The 20064-nt window shown below is 45.9% G+C and overlaps 1 protein-coding gene across 1 annotated transcript; it reads left to right on the forward strand.

The window, feature by feature from the left end:
- The first annotated feature begins 251 nt into the window (after positions 1-251).
- LOC135614197 (protein BTR1-like) lies at positions 252-20064 on the forward strand. Its single transcript, XM_065111287.1, has 8 exons — positions 252-565; positions 14892-15130; positions 15206-15306; positions 15634-15824; positions 17154-17266; positions 18781-18924; positions 19418-19479; positions 19571-20064. The coding sequence occupies exons 1-8, from the start codon at positions 484-486 to the stop codon at positions 19656-19658; spliced, it is 1020 nt and encodes a 339-aa protein (XP_064967359.1). The 5' UTR covers positions 252-483; the 3' UTR covers positions 19659-20064.

Genomic DNA, 20064 nt, shown 5'->3' on the forward strand with positions numbered 1-20064 from the left:
ATACAATAACAAATAACAACAAACAATGAAGCCTAAATCATTTAATATCGACTATATAGATATTTTATCGTAATTTAAATCTTAATTACAGTTTCTAGTAAAATATTTTATAGTTATATATCAAATATATATATATATATATATATATATATATATATATATATACCAGATAAAAATGAAATATGACGTGCGTTAGAGTTTATATAATTCTAAGAACACACGCAATGAGCGTGGATTTAATTTGCTTTGGATGACCACCGGATCCGGACTCGGATCCTTTGCGGGCCGAATCGGTTGACATCCCTAAGGGCACCTAATCACCGGCCGAATGAGCCTCCACAGGATCGCCGCGGCGCGAGAGAGAAAAGGAATGAGGCGCGAGATCGCCAAGGCATTTCGGCGAATGGTCTGAGGCAGACGCGTCCTTCGTCCACTCATCCCGCCTTCCTCCCCTCCCGCCTCCGCTCCGCTACATCTTTCCCCATGGAGTCCCCCGAGCTCCACGGCGACTCCTCTCCCGACGCCGTACCACGTCGATCACAGCGCCCCAGATCCCCACCCCTAGGTAACGTGGATTGCTTGTTTGCTTTTCTTGATCCCATGGAAGAGCAGCGGAGATCTTCTGATGGTTTGTTGCTGTTGCTTATTAGTGTACGCGATTGTGTTATGGTAATACTTTAGAGGTCTGGATCAAATTGTTGGGGAGAAAGCAATCGATTCGCTTGTGCTGTTTAGGCCCTTGACATCGTGGTGCTTCTTCCATCTTTTGTTTTTCTTTTAATCCTATAAAAGAACCCTAGCAGAACTCCAAAACCACTGTTTTCATTTGTTTGTAAGATCGGTTGGGAGAAGCTCCTCAGTTGGATGACACGAAAGCACGTCGAACTACTGAAGCGGGAGGAATGTAAGCAGAAAAGTTTAGGATTGCATGGACAGTGACTTTCTGGACAAAACAACTTGAGCAGATCAACATAATAGCTTGCTTAAGTTGAATTCTCTTGGTGACTAGCTGGGAGTTATATAATGACTTTTTATAGATTAATTTGCTCTCTTGTAGTTCGCTTGACTGTCTGATTGCCTTAGCTAACAACCGTTTCACACTTCAGAGTGTCTACTTGGAATGACTAGAATATAATTTATGGTTTTGGTTCAGGTATATATCATTTTAGTTACTCCAATTTTATCTAATTCCTTTCTAGGTGTTAATGATTCCTTATCTTTCATATCCTGTGTCTACTACAGCATATAGCTTATCATGTGCATTGACTATTGAGCATTCAACACAGACATAATGTCAAAGATTTCTCATAAAAAGGCTGTCCTACTTTCTTGTGCATATTCAATCACCACCTGAATTTGTAGTGATTGTCAGCCAGTTGTAGGGAGTATCCTTTTGTTGACTTATTTCATAATCGCAAGATGTGTCATTGATGCATGGTTAAAGTGTAATTTAGTCCCTTGGCAACTATCTTGTTGATGACCTTTGTCCTTTGGCTTTTTCGTCAGTCATATAGGTACATATTCGCAGCCAAAACATGACCCAAAACATGCTGCCAAACATCTGTACATATAAACAAAAGCAACGAACGGTTCGTTGAACGAAGTTATTGCGGGTGTGCGTCGAACATTCGTGATATTCTCCCCCACTTAAATTGTTGACGCCCTCGTCGACGCTTGTTGGTTGTTGTTGATGGCTGCTTCTTTATGTCGAAGGGCGTCTTCGGGCTCCCAACTGGCTTCGGTTCGGGGAAGCTTTCGTCACTTCACAAAGTACTCGGTCTGCTCGGCTCCATTGGGTAGCTTTATCTTGCGATCCACTAAAATGGTTTCAACTCGCTTCTCGTAGGAGGTTTTGGTGGGGGGTAGCCGAGTTGGAACACTTTAGGAAGCATCTTGCGGATCTAAGTGGTAGGCCTTCAAGTTGTTGGCGTAAAAAACATTGTGAATTTTGAGCCACGCCGGCAGTTATAACTTGTAGGAGACGTTGCCCACCCTACTGATAATTAGGAAGGGCCCTTCATACTTGCGCACCAATCCTTTGTGTACTTTGTTCCTAAAGAATTGGAGTGATATTGGTTGGAGCTTTAGCAACACCAAATCGTCGACTTTGAACTCTTGCGGTCGCCTTCCCAAGTCTACCCACTTCTTCATCTTTTTGGCCGCCTTCTCTAAGTAAGCCCGCGCAATATATGCATTTCAGTGTCATACTTTTGCAAAGTGATATGCTGACAGACTACTCCCAATATATCCAATAGCCAAGGTGTGAGGAGTTGACGGTTGTTGTCCTGTAATGATCTCGAAAGGGCTCTTGTTAGACGTAGAGCTCCGCTGCAAGTTGTAGGAGAATTATGCTATGTCCAACAGCTTCATCCAATCTCGTTGGTTGGCACTCACGTAGTGCCGAAGATATTGCTCCAGGAGCGAGTTTATCCGTTCGGTTTGGCCGTCCGTCTGGGGGTGGAGGCTTGTGGAGAAGTATAACTTAGACCCCAACAATTTGAACAGCTCGGTCAAGAATCGTCCTAGGAACTGAGCGTCTCGATCATTGATGATATTGTGCGGGACTCCCCAATATTTCACCACATTTTTCATCATCAGCTTGGCCGCCTCCTCTACTAAACAGTTTAGAGGTGCAACTATGAAAGTTGCATACTTTGAAAATCGATTGACCACCATGAGTATCGATCCGAGTCCCCCTACTGTCGGTAAGCTTAATATGAAGTCCAAGGAAATGCTCTCCCACGGCCTTTCTGGTACGGGCAACGGCTCCAAAAGTCCCGTCGGCTTCCACTGCTCCACCTTGTCTTGTTGGCAAGTGAGGCACGTTCGAACATATTCCTCCACATCAATCCCCATCTTCGGCTAGCAAAAGGCCTTCTCCATGAGAGCCAAGGTTCTGTAAATGCCTGGATGTCCAGTCGAAAGAGAATCGTGACACTCTCTTAAGAGCTCACGCCTTAAATTGTCCACTCGAGGGACATAAACCCTATTCCCTTTTGTGTAAACGAGTCCCTCCTGGACCCAAAATCGTCGTGTCTTTCCTTCTTTGATGAGTTGCATCAGGGTTACTACTTGGGGATAACTGTACAATCCATCTCTAATCCTGGAAAGGAAGTTGGAGTGCTGGCCCGCAGCGAGGCTCTAGCCGACCTTGCCACCTCAACCGGCGCCTAAGACGCTTGAAGGGCGCCACCACTTCATCAACTCAATAATTCCGCCAGAGGTTCCCGACGTCGGCAGGTGGGCCTAGCCGTGCTGACTCATCAGTCACGGCACATTTGTTCACCAACAGTTTGGCGCTAGAAGGAGGGCCCATGTCGTAGGAACAGCTAGCAGGAACTCACCTCGGGAGGGAGCCCCCGACCGACCTCCCTTCCGCCGAGCCAGAAGGACAAGCCCTCTCCGCCCCTACGGACGGAAGGATACCGGCTTCAACGATTGATCGTTACTGGCGTCTGTTCAACGACCCACGACTATCTCCCCCGGGGCTCGCCCTGGGGGGCCCGACCGTGACGCCCGAGGCGTTCTTTAGCCTAACTAAGCAAGTACAGACCATGGCGGGCATGATGCAGACGCTTGCCCCGATCATTCCCCAAATCGTGCAGCTGGCGGTCCCCCCGATAGATCCAGCCCGGCAACCCCTGACTGGGGAACGACTCGAGATCATAGAGGCCTGTGGGCGAGCGACGGACCCGAGCGATCCTCCTGAGCCAAATGCACCCACGCCTTGCCAAGCCACGTTATCTCACCTGAAGCCCGACATCATATCATCGGACTCGGCGGACGACTCGCTCAGAGCCCAGTTGTCACGGGTTAACCAGTGCCTGGACGCTTTTCAACGCGAGCTTCGGAGGTCGCGCAGCGAGAGCAGCGAGTGTGCCTCGGGCGGGTCCCCCTTTACCCAGGAAGTACTGGGCAAACCGGTACCCCTCAACTTCAAGTTCTCGATATTGGAGACATATGACGGAGCCTCCGATCTCATGGAGCACGTCTCTGTATTCCGGGCCCAGATGGCCCTCTATGGCGCCTCTGATGCGCGGATGTGCCGAGCGTTTCCAACCACTCTAAAGGGGTCGGCGCGGAAGTGGTTTAGTCGGCTGCGCCAAGCTTCGGTCTCGTCCTTCGACCAGCTGGCCGAGGAATTTGAGCAAAGTTTCCTCGCCAGCGCGCGGCCCAGACCCTCTATGGTCACCTTGCTCGCGCTGTCCCAACGCGAGGACGAGTCACTCTCTCAGTTCGTGGCACGGTTCTCCACCGAAATCCGGAGTTTTCCGGATACTCATCCTTCTCTAATCTTGCAGGCTTTTCTGATGGGTTTGAAGCATTCGAGGCTCTTTTGGTCGCTAATCGAGAAGCCGCCGGCGACCATCTCCGAGGTGCTCCAATGCGCCAACCAGTATGTTGCCGCCGAGACATTAGTGGCGGGGAGGCGTGTGGAGAGCAAGAAGCCAAGGATGGAGCTATCTCGAGGAATGGCCTCGGCGGTCCTAACGCCTCCCCGCCGGGGGCCCAACCGACAAGAGCTGCTGCTCCCAAGACCCCCCAACTCTCCCCCTAAACGCATCTCGCATCGAGATCTTCCTCCAGATCAAAGAGACGGGCCTCTTGCAGTAACCTCGCCCTATGAAGGCCGCTCGCAAAGACCAATCTAAATACTATAAGTTCCACTGGGACCACGGCCACGACACGGAGGACTGCCATGACCTCCACAATCAAATAGAAGCACTAATCCGGAGAGGCCACCTTGGACGCTATCTCAAGTCCCGGGAGGCGACTCCGTGCCCTAGAGGGCCCCTCGAGAGACAGATCGACGTCATCTCTGGCGAGCCGGCAGTTGGCGGCACTAGCGCGGCGGCAAGAAAGGCCTACGCGCGTAGCACGGTGGAGAAGCGTCCTCGGCCTGAGCACGAGCCTACAATTACCTTTGGGGTAGGGGAGGTCGAGCGCTCCCACCACGACGATGCTCTGGTAATCTCCGTCCAAATCGCCAACGCCCGAGTCAAGAGGGTGATGGTTGATATAGGGAGTTCCGCCAACGTCCTCTACTTCGATGCCTTCGGGAGGCTCGGTTTGACCCAGGAAAATCTTACCCCTGTGACGTCAACTCTTGCAAGGTTCACCGGATATTCCATCTCCCCGCTCAGAACCACAGTGCTCCCCAGCACTCTCGGGGAGGAACCAAGGACGAAAACAGTAATGACCACCTTCATGGTGGTCAACCTACCATCAACCTACAATGTCATCCTCGGCCGCTCGACCCTCAACAGGATCCAAGCGGTGGTCTCCACCTATCACAGAACCATCAAGTTCCCAACCTCGGCAGGGATTGGGGAGGCTTGGAGCGACCCAAGGGAGTCGAGGCGATGCTACCTCATCGCAGTCGCTCTCCCGCCAAAGCCTCGCCCAACCCCGGTTCCCGACCCCCGTGAGGCACCTGTACTACAAGCGACGCTAGAGCCCCCGGAGCCGCTTATCGAGGTGCCCTTGAAGCGGGCTCGACCCGACCAAACCGTTTCAGGATTGTGCTCCCCGAAGCGGACCAGCTCCACCTTGTCGATTTCCTAAGGGAGAATGTCGACCTATTTACATGGTCCCCCGAAGCTGGTGGTCCGGAAGACAAAGCTGGTGGTCCAGAAGACGCCGGCCAATCGAGTCACGCGCTCGAGCGCCCCCCTAGCATCATCTGGGACCCCTGTCCAGGGAGAGGGCGCGAGGAGTGAGAAGGGGAAGGGGTTGGCCGGATCATCTGGTAGCGTCCCTTCCAGGAGGGGGCCGGCATCCCCCCTACCGATGCGGGAAATGTGCCGCATCTTCTCCTAGCCCAAGGGCGGGCAGTTTCAAGCCCAACTGATGGCCGACCTTCCGGTCAGGGAGCCGGGAGCCCCTTACGCCGCCTGGTGGTCGGCTTTGAAGGCCGACAGCCGACCCTGGGTCGATGGAGAAGATGCCCAAGAGTTCGTCCGAGGGGCACTACACCCCTCGTTGGCCAAGGAGCTGTACAGCTCCGACTCAGAGGTGCTGGTAGATGGGGCGCCAAGTCGCTCGTCCGGGTAAGTGATGGCCATCCCTTTTATTCGCCTCCTTGCTTCGTGGATGATGACAATGATTTTCATGCAGGGCCTGCGTTATGGGATGACGCTGATCGACCGGGTCCTTGACGTCGTGACACGGACTTAGCTGGTTTTGCCTAAGTCGTGCGGCACCCTTGCGTGTCCGTCCGCAAAGGTCAGCCTCCCCGAAGCCTCCCATTGTCCCTTAGGACCACCAAAAGAGAGAACGGGTTAGAGAGAATGCCTCAATCGGGATCCACAAGCAAACATCTCCGAAAAACACTTCATAGACAATGCAAATTACAAACAGACTTTACAAGCTCTGAACAGTGGCACAACAAAGGGTAAAATGGTCCATTACAGACCGAAAAGCTCTCGTGCGTGTCCACATGACACAACCTTTATTTACAAGCCTAAAGAGGCCACCGACCCAACTAAAATGGGACTATTAAGCCTTCGGCCGCCCCTATACATTCTGTACAAGGCATGAACATGCCAAAAGACACGGACATACATAAGCATTACATCAAACACCCTGTTTCAAAGTTTGTCCGTGACATTCTCCCCCACTTATCCCTTCGACGTCCTCGTCGAAGCCTTTGTGAACACTGCAACTCTTCGCCTTTGCTGAGTCTTCAATCTTCCGCTCCAGCTGCAATGCGCCTCCTGGCTCCCAGCTGCTCTCCGCTGCTGTTTTTGAGTAGTCGAACCTTTGATCCGCCATGCTGCTTCAACTCGCCAATGACTCTGACTCTGGTGTGGGGTTGGCTGAGTTGTGTTGATCCTCGTTGATTCCTGCGGATCCACCAAATGAAGGAAAAAGACCATCCTTACTGCGCCAGTCTCTCAAAATTTCCACATGCTGCTTGAACTGGGTGGATGCTTGTTGGAGCTTTAACGAGCATCGCCTCGCAAACTTCTGAAGTTTTGGGTCCTTCCTCCACAAAATCTGCTCATTGACTCTTCTTTCAGTTAGTTGTCACATCCAAGTAGGTTCGCATCACTTCCACTTTCGATTGGCATTTCGTTGGGAAATGAGGCGGACAATCTACTCTCAGTAGCACTGATCACCGTTGGTGAGGATTTGACAACTATTGTCTTCCATTATCTTCGAAGGGTCTTTGAACTTGTGCAGAGCTCCTCTGCTAGATAGATAAGAGAACTGGGGTACTCGGTTTCGCCCATTCTCTTAAGAGTTGAGAAGGCAAAGGTTACTTGACTTCGCCCGCCTCCTCGAGGTTGTACTTCATGCATCGAGCTGGTTACTGGTCTTCGCCTGCTCTTTGCTCACACTTCTGAAGCACTTGAAGTGTTTGCACTCCTTGCGTTGAGTTAGCTACTGTGATTCACCTTCTCAATGCCATTGAACTTCTGGAATGCAGGAAGTTTTCACCCCAACTTGGAGTAATTCTCTGATAGATGAGGTCGCCTCTGGGATTGTACCGTCTTCTCCATCAACCCTGCCGCCTACTACACTGAGTAGCAAAGGTACAGCACCGCGTACTGCTTGCTTCGTTCCTTGGTCGTGCACTCTTGCATGACCCGAAGTCCTTCACTTACGGCCATCTTGATGAGAAACTTGTAGACACCGGTCTTACGAAGTTTCTTGGCCTCTGCCCTTCAGCCTTGTCTCGGTACTTGGAGATTGCCTCTGCATGCTCCACCTCCTCGGCCCCTTTCACGACCAAGCGCTCTCCCTCCGTGAGAGCAAGGGATCAATGACTTTGACGAAAGTCCCGCCTCTGCGGTACCATGGCGCTGCCATGCCCATGGCGCTACTATCCGTCGCCTCGCCTCTGAATCCCTTTTCTTCACAATCAGTAGATATGCCTCCGTGACACTCCTCCGAGTCCACCTCCATTCTAACTGATTGCTTGATTTTGGGTAGCTAAGTCCCTCTGGACTCGTCGTCGCTTCCTCGCCCCTTTCGACCCCCTGCTTCAACACCTCTGTGTTTTCCAAGCAGTCTGTTTGTTCGATGGAAAGACAGACTGCAACTCCCATGCATGGCCTCTGCCATCACATTGTAGGGTTTGCACCGATTCTGTTCTCCTTAGCTTCCTTGGTAGCAACGTTCGCTTACTCGACCTTGTCCTCTGACTTGTCGGGCTCCCTTAAGCGAATATGAGCTCTGGAGCAGTCCAACTCTCCAGCTGCTTCGATCATACCTCTGCATGATCAAGTCCCTCTCATGGGACTCACTGGTACTTGCATTCGAACTTTTCCCTTGGTGGAACCCAGCCCCCATATGCTGATGACCAAGGTTTTCATCCGATGCAAAATTCGGTGCATGCCCGGAAGACCCGCCTCTGCGGTACCATGGCCTTCACTCCTTGAATCCATAGCCCTTCTTGCCGTCGTGTTGTTCACCAAAGCGGAGCTCCCAGTAGCTCCCGATCATACTTCCATATGATCTAGTCCCTCCCGGGACACTGTCGTGTGTATCGCATTGCCACGAACTGTCCCACCACGATCCGCTGCACCATGTCGCCTCCTGGTGACATCTCCATTGCATTCTGATCCTTGTGGAATAAACTCGAATTGTGAACCCTCCATGTGTGGCCTCTGCCAATACATCGCAGGGTCTCCTCCACCTTCGATTTTGTTCGCTCCTTTGGCAATCGACCTTCATCCACCCACTCTTGGGTCACACCTAGATGAAGCACCGCTCTAGGACAGTCCGTCGCCTAGAAGCTCCCGAAGTCCACCGACTTCGCTGTAAATTGTGCACCATTGCCTGGATCCTAGGCCTCTGCCCCTACCAGCACAATCTCCGCTGCGCACCGCTTCCTTCATAGCAACTCGAATGGCAACACTGTGGCATATTCTTCAAGAGTACCCGCCTCTGCGTCCTCTTGCCCCGTGCTAAGGCCTTCTGAACCCAACTTCGTCTCCGCAAATTGAGTCGCCTTAGTTCCTCCATCAAATGCTTCTCCGAGATAAGGTGCATGTGCCCCGAAGCTCCCTTCGTCTTTGGCACCATCCAAGATGAGTCCGCTCCGTCAGAATGAAGGACCCATGGAACAACATGATCCTGCTATTGCCTCTGCAAGAGTTCATGTCCTTGACCTCTGTCTAAGGAAAGCACTGTACCTCTGCTCCACGTTCCAACTTCTATGCTGGCTCCCTTCATGCGGCTTGGGTACTTCGCCAAGTTACGCCCAAGTTGCTCCGCTCCTCGTTTTTGCATTGAGTCGATGGTGGCCCTCGTGCCCACCATTCCACGGGTCAGCCCTCCCTTGAGTCCGATCTCCATATCGACTCTAAGTGTGCCTTCATTTAAGTTGCTTCAGGTCGCTCCCCCACTTGATCTCGCAATGCATCCACCCATGCATTCTCTCGAGCGAGATCATGTGACAACTCCTCGCTGCTTGCTCGGTCCATTGAGCTTCGTGGAGTTGTTGTTTGTGAGGTACTCCTCCTCAACATGTGAAGTCCGTCTCACATGATTCTCCCTCTGGAGAGCCGAGACTTATCCCTCCTGGATAACTGTCCCGTTGGAGCAACATCTCTCTTCGTTTCGGAGACCACCATCCCCTTGGACTACTCCGATCTGCTGAACAAACTGTGCATTGTTCTGCCTCTTGCAAACGCACTTGCTAGATTGCGCCTCCACGTCAATACAGCCACCGCTGCACCCCTCCAGGCCTAGCAACATGCTGAACTCGTTGCACACTTCAGCCTCCTCCGGACGTATCCTTCGCATGCCGAAGAGAAAGTTTCAATGCTCCATGGCGCCGAGTCTCGGTCGCCTTGGGATGGCCACGAACAATCCATCGTCCGCATACAAGCCCATGCAAGAGTACCAAATTCTTCGAGTTAGCAATTCCCCTCACCTCTGTGAGCTTTGCATAACTCTTTTGGTCGTTGAGCAACTCATTCCACCTTGCATGGTCTCATTCTTGCCAAGCGCCTCGCTTGCCTAGAGCACCATCAATTATAGTTGTCAACGTTGAGCCGTAGCTCAAACTCATCCATCCCAACCTTTGTGCACTCCAAATTCTTCCAAGCTTGCCTGTTCTCGTGGTGCCTCTTGCGCGAAGGGTTGGCCATTCCTCTGAATGCCAATCTCAGATGCCCGCTCCTCTGAGCGACTCTTTTCCCTACATCTCCATGCCCGTTTTCCCTCAAACGGTCGCGCGTGTGCTGACTGCCCTCAACGCAGCCCCGCTAGGTCCCCCACGTTTGCATGTCAAGTGTTTCTATGAGTGCTTGTCCCGCTCTGATACCATATGACACGGACTTAGCTGGTTTTGCCTAAGTCGTGCGGCACCCTTGCGTGTCCGTCCGCAAAGGTCAGCCTCCCCGAAGCCTCCCATTGTCCCTTAGGACCACCAAAAGAGAGAACGGGTTAGAGAGAATGCCTCAATCGGGATCCACAAGCAAACATCTCCGAAAAACACTTCATAGACAATGCAAATTACAAACAGACTTTACAAGCTCTGAACAGTGGCACAACAAAGGGTAAAATGGTCCATTACAGACCGAAAAGCTCTCGTGCGTGTCCACATGACACAACCTTTATTTACAAGCCTAAAAAGGCCACCGACCCAACTAAAATGGGACTATTAAGCCTTCGGCCGCCCCTATACATTTTGTACAAGGCATGAACATGCCAAAAGACACGGACATACATAAGCATTACATCAAACACCCTGTTTCAAAGTTTGTCCGTGACAGTCGGGCGGGCGATTGGGCGTCAGATGGACCTCGACGATGCCCTCCGGAAGGTGAACCTGAAGCTGAAGGCCGAGGGGGGTGCGAAGGCGATTGCCACGGCCGAAGGGCGCGCCACGACGTTGGTGGGGGAGGTGGCTCGTTTGAAGGCCGAACTTGAAGAAAGCCGGTCACACATCCGTTTGCTGGATGACGAACTGTTGTCCCTCTCCCAAGACGTTGAGGCCGCCGAGGAGGTGCTCGAGGAGGAGCGTCTGAGGTTGCCCGGAAGGGTGGAGGAAGCGGTTGCCGAGTACAAGGCATCCGCGGGGTTCGAGCGCGGCCTGGTGAGGTTAGGCCGGGTCACGTACGAGTACGGGTTCCGGGTGGCCTGTGCTCGTTTCCGGGTGAAGTTCCCGGACCTGGACCTGGAATTGGACCCATTTGCCGAAGACCCTGCGGACCAGAACGTCGACATGCCGGTGAATGTGCCTTTTAACGACGAGTCGTCGACTCCTCCCTCAGGCTAGGGGCTGCATCCCCTTGTTTTTGTTTTGTCTTTCCTTCTTTTTCCTTTTGTCCGGTCGGGCCTGGGGGCGGGTCACCCGACCGCTATATGTACATATTTTGTAATCAAGAAGCAATTTCATTTTGAGAACCCTGGCTTAGTCTTCTCCTCTGACCGCGTATGTGCGGGCTCTCCATACCTTTATTGCATCCCAATCAACTCCTCCCCCCTTAAAGGTAGAATTTCTTCAGGTTCACGACATTCCACGTCCTCGGGAGGGGGCATCCCTCCATTGTTTCGAGCCAGTAAGTGCCTTCCCGCACCATGCCGTAGACTCGGTAGGGGCCTTCCCAATTGGTGCAAGTTTTCCCCTTGCTTGGGCTGAATTGCTCACTTCTGCTTTTCGGAGGACGAGGTCCCTGACTTGAATCGATCGCGGACGGACCCTCTGGTTGTATATCCGAGCGGTCGCTTTCTTGTTTGCCAGGGTGCACAGGTGTGCCTCGGCTCTTCTCTCCTCAAGGAGGTCCAAGTTGGCCCGCAGCCCCTCCTCTGAGTGCCTTCGCTCATAGTGGAAGGTGCGCAAGGTCGGGAATACCATCTCGGACGGAAGAACCGCTTTACCCTTTGTTGTGCCACTGTTCAGAGCTTGTAAAGTCTGTTTGTAATTTGCTTTGTCTATGAAGTGTTTTTCGGACATGTTTGCTTGTGGATCCCGTTTGAGGCGTTCTCTTTAACCCGTTCTCTCTTTTGTTGGTCCTAAGGGACAATGGGAGGCTTCGGGGAGGCTGACCTTTGCGGACGGACGCGCAAGGGTGCCGCACGACTTAGGCAAAACCAGCTAAGTCCGTGTCAAGTTGGCGCTCCAGATTGCGCCTCCTCCGCTCGCGGAGAGTAGCCAACTTCTCGCTCATCATGTTCGCTATCGCGATCCTCCTGAGCAACTCCAACAGTTTAAGAGCGAGTATGCAATTGCAGCCCACCTACGACTGCTTGGGGCAAGGGTCCGGCTTGCCCCGTCTTGCTTGATTCGCCACGATGCTTTGCCATGGCGAAGTTGCAAAGTTCCTTCACTGCTTGCTTGAATTGCTTGCCCGCTCTGATACCACAATGTCACGGACTTAGCTGGAATTGCCTAAGTCGTAAGGCACCCTTGCGGCCAAGGCGCGAACTTAGCTTAAGATGCCTAAGTCACGAAGCACCCTTGTGCCAACTTCTCGGACTTAGCTGGGATTGCCTAAGTCTTGACGTGCCCTTACGATATGCGTCCACAAAGGTCAGCCAATTTGCAACTTCACTTAGGTCCCGAAGGACCTGTAAAAGAGAAAGTTGATTAGTTCGAAAAACGAGCAACGGACAAGTCCCGACATCTCGCAAAGAGGGAAGCTTTACAAACAATTCAGCAAGCACCTTGAGTGCATGAGAGAAAACAAAGAAATGAGGAAAACAAGGACTTTAGAAGGTTAAACGAACAACTACAAGTCCACAAACAACTGCTCACCAGGTGCTGGGCGCAAAGGCAAGTTCCCGTCAAGAAAACGTGCGAAGTTGTGAAGATTGTTCAATGCCCGACACTATACTGAAGCCCCATCCCCCATGGTGCCACCTGGGTGGTTCCAGGGTGCTGAGATGGCTGATGTTTCATGCGCGGCAGCGGGCTGCAGAAAACAGCCCGTGGCACGCGAAAACGGAGCCATTTTGGGCTGTTTTGCTCGATGCGGTGAGCGGTTGCACTGTAGCGCTACAACCTGTTCGAACTTACATATTTTACAAGCAAAAGAACACAAAACCAAGGCAAAACATGTTGTCAAGCATCTGTACATGTAAACAAAAGCAACGAACGGTTCGTTGAACGAAGTTGTTGCGGGTGCGTGCCGACCGTTCGTGACATTACAGTGCTATAGCCTATGTCTATATACTTGTCGGCCAGTGTATATGCCAGTATGTATCAGTTTTCCGAAAAAAGGCTAGAAAATATTGAAAATTCAAAAAACCCTTTTTTATGAATTTTTCTCCTTATTAGTATATAAATTATACTTTAATAAGAATAAAGCATATATATGCCATAAATGAATAGAAAATCTAGGTTATAAGGAGAAAAATTGGATTTACCTTTTCAGATGCATCGAGGAACTGTTGAAGGAATCTACTTCAGTTGATCTTGAATTATCTGTAAAAAAAGAGTTGAGATGTTGGATTAGATATTTAAACTTCAAGGTTTGAGCGAAATAAACTATCAAGAATTCAGGATAACAATTATATATATTTGTTTCTACCACCAAAATAAATGTTGAGAATCCATGATCGATGGAATGGGGTCCTCGATCCTATGAAGTTATATGTCAATATGATAGGTTTATTGGATCCAATCTTGAAAATGCTCCCTTGACATATTGTATTTATAAACCATGTACTGTTGGTGCATCAATGTGGTAAACATTGTTGCGTCATTGTCATTAATAACATGTGTTCAAGGCACCTCAACAGTCCATCTAAAGCCTTAAAAGTGAGAGTGAGTGAAAGAGATGGGAGGGAGGAGGATTAGAGCACAAAAGAGGCCCCAACAGTCAATTTGACTGATGGGGCCAGATTTGACCCTTTATGGGTCAGTAATAGTCAAAATCCAATCATTACCGACCCGCATCGGTTGGTTACAATCGAGTATCGACCAATATTGACTGTTGGGGCCAGATTTGACTCATTATGGGTCAGTATTGGTCAAAATATGACCGTTAATGACTCGTATTAGTTGGCAATGGTCAAGTCTTGATCTTATTGGTTGATACACGACCCATACTGGCCAATACTAGAGCAGTTTTTTTGCATGCCGCACGAAACAGGTTGGTTAATGTATCGATCAGCTGCCTAAACGGTAGGTACCACTCATTTTATACTGTTTCAGTTGATACATCAAACCTTGATGTATTCTACCAGCATGACCATCATGATGACATACCATGAAATTGAAAAATCTTTAGTGTGAGATTAGATCGTGATGAAAGTTCTTTTTTCTTTAGAGAACTCCATAAACATTCTAAATTAATATTGCTAAGTAACTTATCTAACATATGATGCTGTATTATATATTTGGGCTTCACATGGCCAATGATGGTCAATGTGGCATACAAAGATTAGACAAAGACATGAAATAAGGAATGACTGGCTGTAAGTGATAGAAGTTCATCATTATTTGATTCATTCATATGAGACTGATAAAAAATATTTTGATGTTCAAGTTAACAACTATTATAAGCAAAATTTATGACAAGGAAACTTTTTTCATTTTGTGACACTTGTAAGAGATTTAGGTATCAGCTATCCATCATTTAAGCATCTTCAGCTGATTACCACTTATTATTTCAATGTGACTTGATTTCACTAGCCATATGTGAGTTTATGAAAGTAAATTGCTAACTATTACCTTATAAAATATATCACATGTTATTTAGAGTCTGAAAAAACGATCTGTATGCCCTTTTTATGCTGATTGGATTAACTTTTTTCTTATATTGCTTTCTCTTTTTTTATTTTTTAAATTGTCATGAGTTTTAACCATGTTGAATAAATTTGACATTTTCTTTTGCCATTTGCAATTATATTTACTTGGAAAATACTATTTTTTTTTTTCTTTGTTCAGATCCATAAACCTGATCTATTAAATACTTCAATTTTCTTAGATGATAAGGAGAAGCAGACACACATACGATTTCTTGTATCAAACACTGCAGCTGGGTGCATAATCGGGAAGGGTGGATTAACAATTACTGAATTCCAGTCACAATCTGGTGCCCGTATTCAGCTATCACGTAATCATGAAGTCTTTCCCAGAACTTCAGATAGAATAATATTGATTTCTGGGGCATTTAGTGAAGTAATGAAGGCAATGGAACTGATCCTCGAAAAATTGCTAAATGAGGTATAGTTTTTATGTTATTTCTAATTTTTTATTGAAAATTGTACTTCATCTGAAGTTTTCTTTACTAACATACAGGTGGAAGAGGGTAATGATGTTGAAGGTAGATCAAAAGTGAGGCTCATTGTTCCTAATAGCTCATGCGGTGCCATAATTGGAAAAGGAGGATCCACTATAAAGTATAGTCTTATAAGCATATTCTTTAATAGTTAGGTGAAGTTGTACACTTGATACCTGGAATTAGGGGAAAACATAAATTAAAAATCTTAAACAATATTTGCAACTGTATACTGTCATTTTGTATGACAGTTACTTCTGGATTGCGATAGGCTAAGAACCATAAAGCTATTCTGCATTAGTAGGAGTGACTTTTTTCTCTTTACCTTATTTTAGTTGATTAATCTGAATTACATTATATTGTACAATTCACTACTTATTCGTAGTGCTTCTTTGTGTCCCTTTTGTTTGTTGACATAAGTAGTTGAGACATGTCATCAATTTTGCAGGTCTTTTATAGAAGAGTCCCAGGCTGGGATTAAGATATCACCTCAGGATAATATTGCTGGCCTAAATGATAGGCTGGTTTCCTTGACAGGGTCTTTTGAGGAGCAAATGCATGCTATTTTTCTTATATTGTCAAAATTAATAGAAGATGCTCACTATCCTCAAACATTAAACTCGCCTTATCCATATTCAGGTGCATCTCCAATATTTATGTAGTCCATCCTTTATGTAGAATTTTTTGTTATCACTAGTTGTTTTGTGTATATTCTATTAGATGCCTTTGCCGTCTAAATGGCAATCTTAGATCTATGTTTGAATTCTGCATCTCTGCTAACCTATTAGCTTGAGAAGTCTCTTTATCTTTCTTGTGCTTTCTCTATTACGGCTTCCTATTCCATGTTCTGGAGCATCCAAGAACGATGGTGTACTAGTTTTTCTTTTTTTTGCCCTCTGTACCTTGATGGCTACCACTGGAATCCATCTAGGTTCTATGGTTAGTTGTGATACCACTAGAGTGATATTGTGATATTGCTAAAGGATTTATAGTAGTTGTTGTTTCTCACGGAAAACAATGTTGTAGCTAGAGATCCAACAAACTTTGATGTATAAGCATGGAGCAAAGAGAACTCTTGCAATTCTTTCTGAACTTGGATGAAGATTGCAAAGTGGATCTAAAACTTCAGCTGAAGATTGCCATCTGACGCCTCCACCTCTTTCTCTCCTCTCTTTAATTTCTTCTTTTTAGGTAGTCAAATCAGCTAGAGTTAGCCAAATAGACCAATTCCAGTTGAATTTAGCTGATTCTAGCTGATTCTGTTTTTTTGTTTCTGATGATAAGGCCCAGAACTGGTTTGGTTGTATTGTGTTAGCTGAATGACATGGTGAAATATTGAAATTTAGATGAGTAAAAGACTTGGTGGTAGTCAGTAGGAACTTTGCTATGTCAAAAAAGCCAAGAGGTGCTTATCTTTCTATAGTGTAAGCAGTACGTTTTTAACCTGTTTCTGGCTTACTCATCTTAGCTATTTGCATTATGATGAGAGGATATGATGGGTCCCATTCAAGACCCACATGTGGAGCCATTGGTTTGTCCTATTAAAGTGAGGGTAAGTGAGGCAGATTAAAGCATATTTCTTTTGAATACTCGAATATTTTGCAAATTGTTCATTTGCTTTAGCAGTGCATGAGTGCATTTAGACACTGGCAGCTGTTTGTGAAGTGATGATAACATATTGTGTTGATGTGGCAGAAGCTCCTACAGTGATGTGACACGTTAATAGCGTCTAAAGTTTGATGTGGCATTTCTAATCTTGTCTGGCAGCTTTATCTGGCTTAATGCGCATATCACTATGAGCAACTTATTTTTGATCTGATAATTTCAGAGTTAATTTTTCCGATTATCTTTTCACTATGAGCAATTTATCTATTGATCTGATGTGAACAGAGTTGATTATTTGATATTATTCATTATTAAATATGATTGTTAATTTGTTTTCTTTCCTTTCTCATTTTGGATTCTTAGGTGTTAACTTTCCTGGTTTTCCTGGTGTTCCCGTTAGTTACATGATTCCTTCTGTAGCATATCCTGTGGGTTATGGAGCAAATGGAATTGGAGGAAAATATCTTAGTAATAAAGTAAGAATATCATCTGTTTCTTATAGAACAAAATATTACATTCAGTATTTTTTTCGTTTACTGATCTTTATCGAGGAGCATTAGTTTTCATATTTTGCTTGATAAACCATAAGCTATAAATTGTCAAAATATGGTTTCAGGGATTGTGGTTGTGCCATCTCATGATAGTTATACATATATGTGTTCAGAACATAGTAGCATGCCAAGAGTATCTCCCATTTGATATGTCTAGTACCAATCATGTTGGTAGTCGGGCCTCTGTTTCCATGACACTTCCATAACGGTCCTGTACTGGCACAAGAACATTGACAGCAGGGCTAATGTTATAGTTCCATGTAACTTTTCTAGTTTTCTTAGATGTTTTTTAGCAGAATATAGAAACTTTAAAAGACATCAAAAACACTTGTTTGAATAAGATTTCCCTGGTCAGGTTGGCCTTTATCATGTTTCAAATGCATTATTTTTGGAGATTTTGAAGTTGGTGTGATGTAAAAAAGCAACAAAAAAACAACATAATATGGACAATGATAATGATGATCACAGGTGATGGACCATAATGTTTTCTTAATTAATGAAGAAAACTTTACAGAAATTTAGTATTTATTTTGGCATACTCATGGATGAATGAAGTGGTGCAATTTGTAAATATACATTATGAATGTCAACAATTAAATCAATTAAAGGGCATCTTATAGTTGCTGGACCACAGTTTTCCAGGAGGTGTACTTTAGAAATCTATTCTGGTTCCTGCTAGACCAAAAGATCTTTGAATTGGGGAACTAATTAGTTTGATGGTATAGTTTGGTTTAACAAAGGCTTAGACACTAAAAGTTATACATATGAAATTTAATAAAATTATAAATGATGAAACGGTTCACAGTATATTGTGTTTCTTGACTTTCCATTTTGCCACTTCAGTGCACTGTTTAACCATATTGCTGGTTAATCTGGTAAAATGGTCTTGGCACAGTATATAAGTTGGACTATAGTAAAGTGTGCATTACCTAAACACCAGAAATCTGTAAAGATTGGTGAACCAAACATAAACTTTGTGACTTAACTCGGAACCAGCAAATAGAATGTAAGCTTAGCACTTTGTGCTAGATATTTTGCAACATGTAGCCTAGAAAATATGTTTAACTTATCCTATACCCTGGAGCAGCTGATGCTCGATCACTATGTGTGGACATTAACTCATTATTTTAAGTCTTTCTGTGGTTTTCTAGGTTTGGAATACTACTCAGTAGTCAGTAGTTGACTGTTGGTTGATCATGTCTGAAGTTGTTGTCTTATGGATTTGGTTACCAGAAAGTAGTATTTGGTATCTTGTGATCTTAGAGTTAAACGTTGCATGCTAGTAGTCAGTCACTATTTGATGTGTCTGATATTGTACCTTTGGTCCTGTTTTCATGATAATGTTTCCTTCTGTTTGTTGCAACATTAAAAAGCCTTGTGTGATGGTTTGTATTTGACTACACCCTTGCTAATAATGCTTCAAGATAATTGTATGTTAGGGTGTGGCATCACCTTTGGTTTCATCTCGGTCACCTGGTGGGTCTCATGAAAACCAGAGTAACTCGACAACAATTGGCATTGCAGATGAGCATATTGGTGCTGTTGTCGGTCGAGGGGGGAGGAACATAATGGAGATAAGTCAGGTTTGAAAAAAAATACACCATGTTTCTATTTCGATTTTTGCTATGATGTAATAATGGCTGAAATTATAAAGGTAGGTACTGATTGATGCTTGATGTAAAGATACAGTTAAAGTCCATATCTTGATGATTCAATATGAGTTCTAGGTAAAGATATTCATTTTGGAAAGAAAGGGTGTCTTGCTATCTAACCAAGAATTCTAATATGGGAATTAGTATTCTTATTACTTGTTATGTTTCATGCACTAGAGAGAGAAATTCTTCTATGTACATGACAGGAAACTATCTACTGAAATAATTAATCAGATTATGTAATTATTTGATTTAATTTAGAAGTATATGCATAATGGTAGTGTCCTTCTATCTACGCATTTAGTACTAACATGGCTCTTTTTAGTGGATGTTAGTCATCAAATCATATTTTTGGCAGAAGTTTTTAGCGAATGCAAGAATTAGTTGCTGGAAATTTTCAACATGAAAGGCTCTTGATTTTCAGGTTAGTGGAGCTAGGATCAAGATTTCAGATAGAGGTGATTTCATTTTGGGCACATCAGATAGGTAAAGAAAGCTCTTGTATTTGTTTCCTCTTCTCAGTTCATCTTACCACATGGATTTTTGTATTCTGATTATTCTGCGACCATACATACAGGAAAGTAACAATAACTGGATCATCAGAAGCAATTCGTGCTGCTGAGGCTATGATCATGCAGAAGGTTTCATCAAATTCTGAGAGATGATTGTTGATTATTTGCTCTACAATCCAGATAATTTATTGAAGCTGCTTTATGGGAGAAATCTTTATTCAATCAGCAGGCCAGATATTCTTCTATATCGGTAATATGAAGGTATTTAAGGGGAATACATAATTGAAAGGTTTTTTTTGCCCCTAGAGATCTGAACGAGTCATCTTTTGACGTGTTCTCTGGGAATTGCCTTGCAAAATGATGAATAGTCTCAGAATCTCTTCAGTATTTGTAATCTTTAGTTCAACTCTTGAAGAGTTCTACTTTTGACCAGTTCAGTCAACAGGTATATTGGTTGTCATTCTGCATCAACAGATGGAACTTCCAATTTTTTGCGCACAAAATGGTATTTGTAGAACTTATTTCAGTTTTTCTTAAATTCATTTGATAGTTGCTGGTT

The sequence above is a fragment of the Musa acuminata genome, chromosome BXJ1-3 (assembly GCF_036884655.1).
Source record: "Musa acuminata AAA Group cultivar baxijiao chromosome BXJ1-3, Cavendish_Baxijiao_AAA, whole genome shotgun sequence".
NCBI classification, from domain to species: domain Eukaryota; kingdom Viridiplantae; phylum Streptophyta; class Magnoliopsida; order Zingiberales; family Musaceae; genus Musa; species Musa acuminata.

Bases quoted from the DNA above. Each gene is read 5' to 3' on its own strand.
- LOC135614197 (XM_065111287.1), top strand. From the start codon at position 484: ATGGAGTCCCCCGAGCTCCACGGCGACTCCTCTCCCGACGCCGTACCA. The intron at 566-14,891 runs GTAACGTGGATT...CAATTTTCTTAG, and splicing joins CCCCAGATCCCCACCCCTAG to ATGATAAGGAGAAGCAGACA. The intron at 18,925-19,417 runs GTTTGAAAAAAA...CTTGATTTTCAG, and splicing joins ACATAATGGAGATAAGTCAG to GTTAGTGGAGCTAGGATCAA.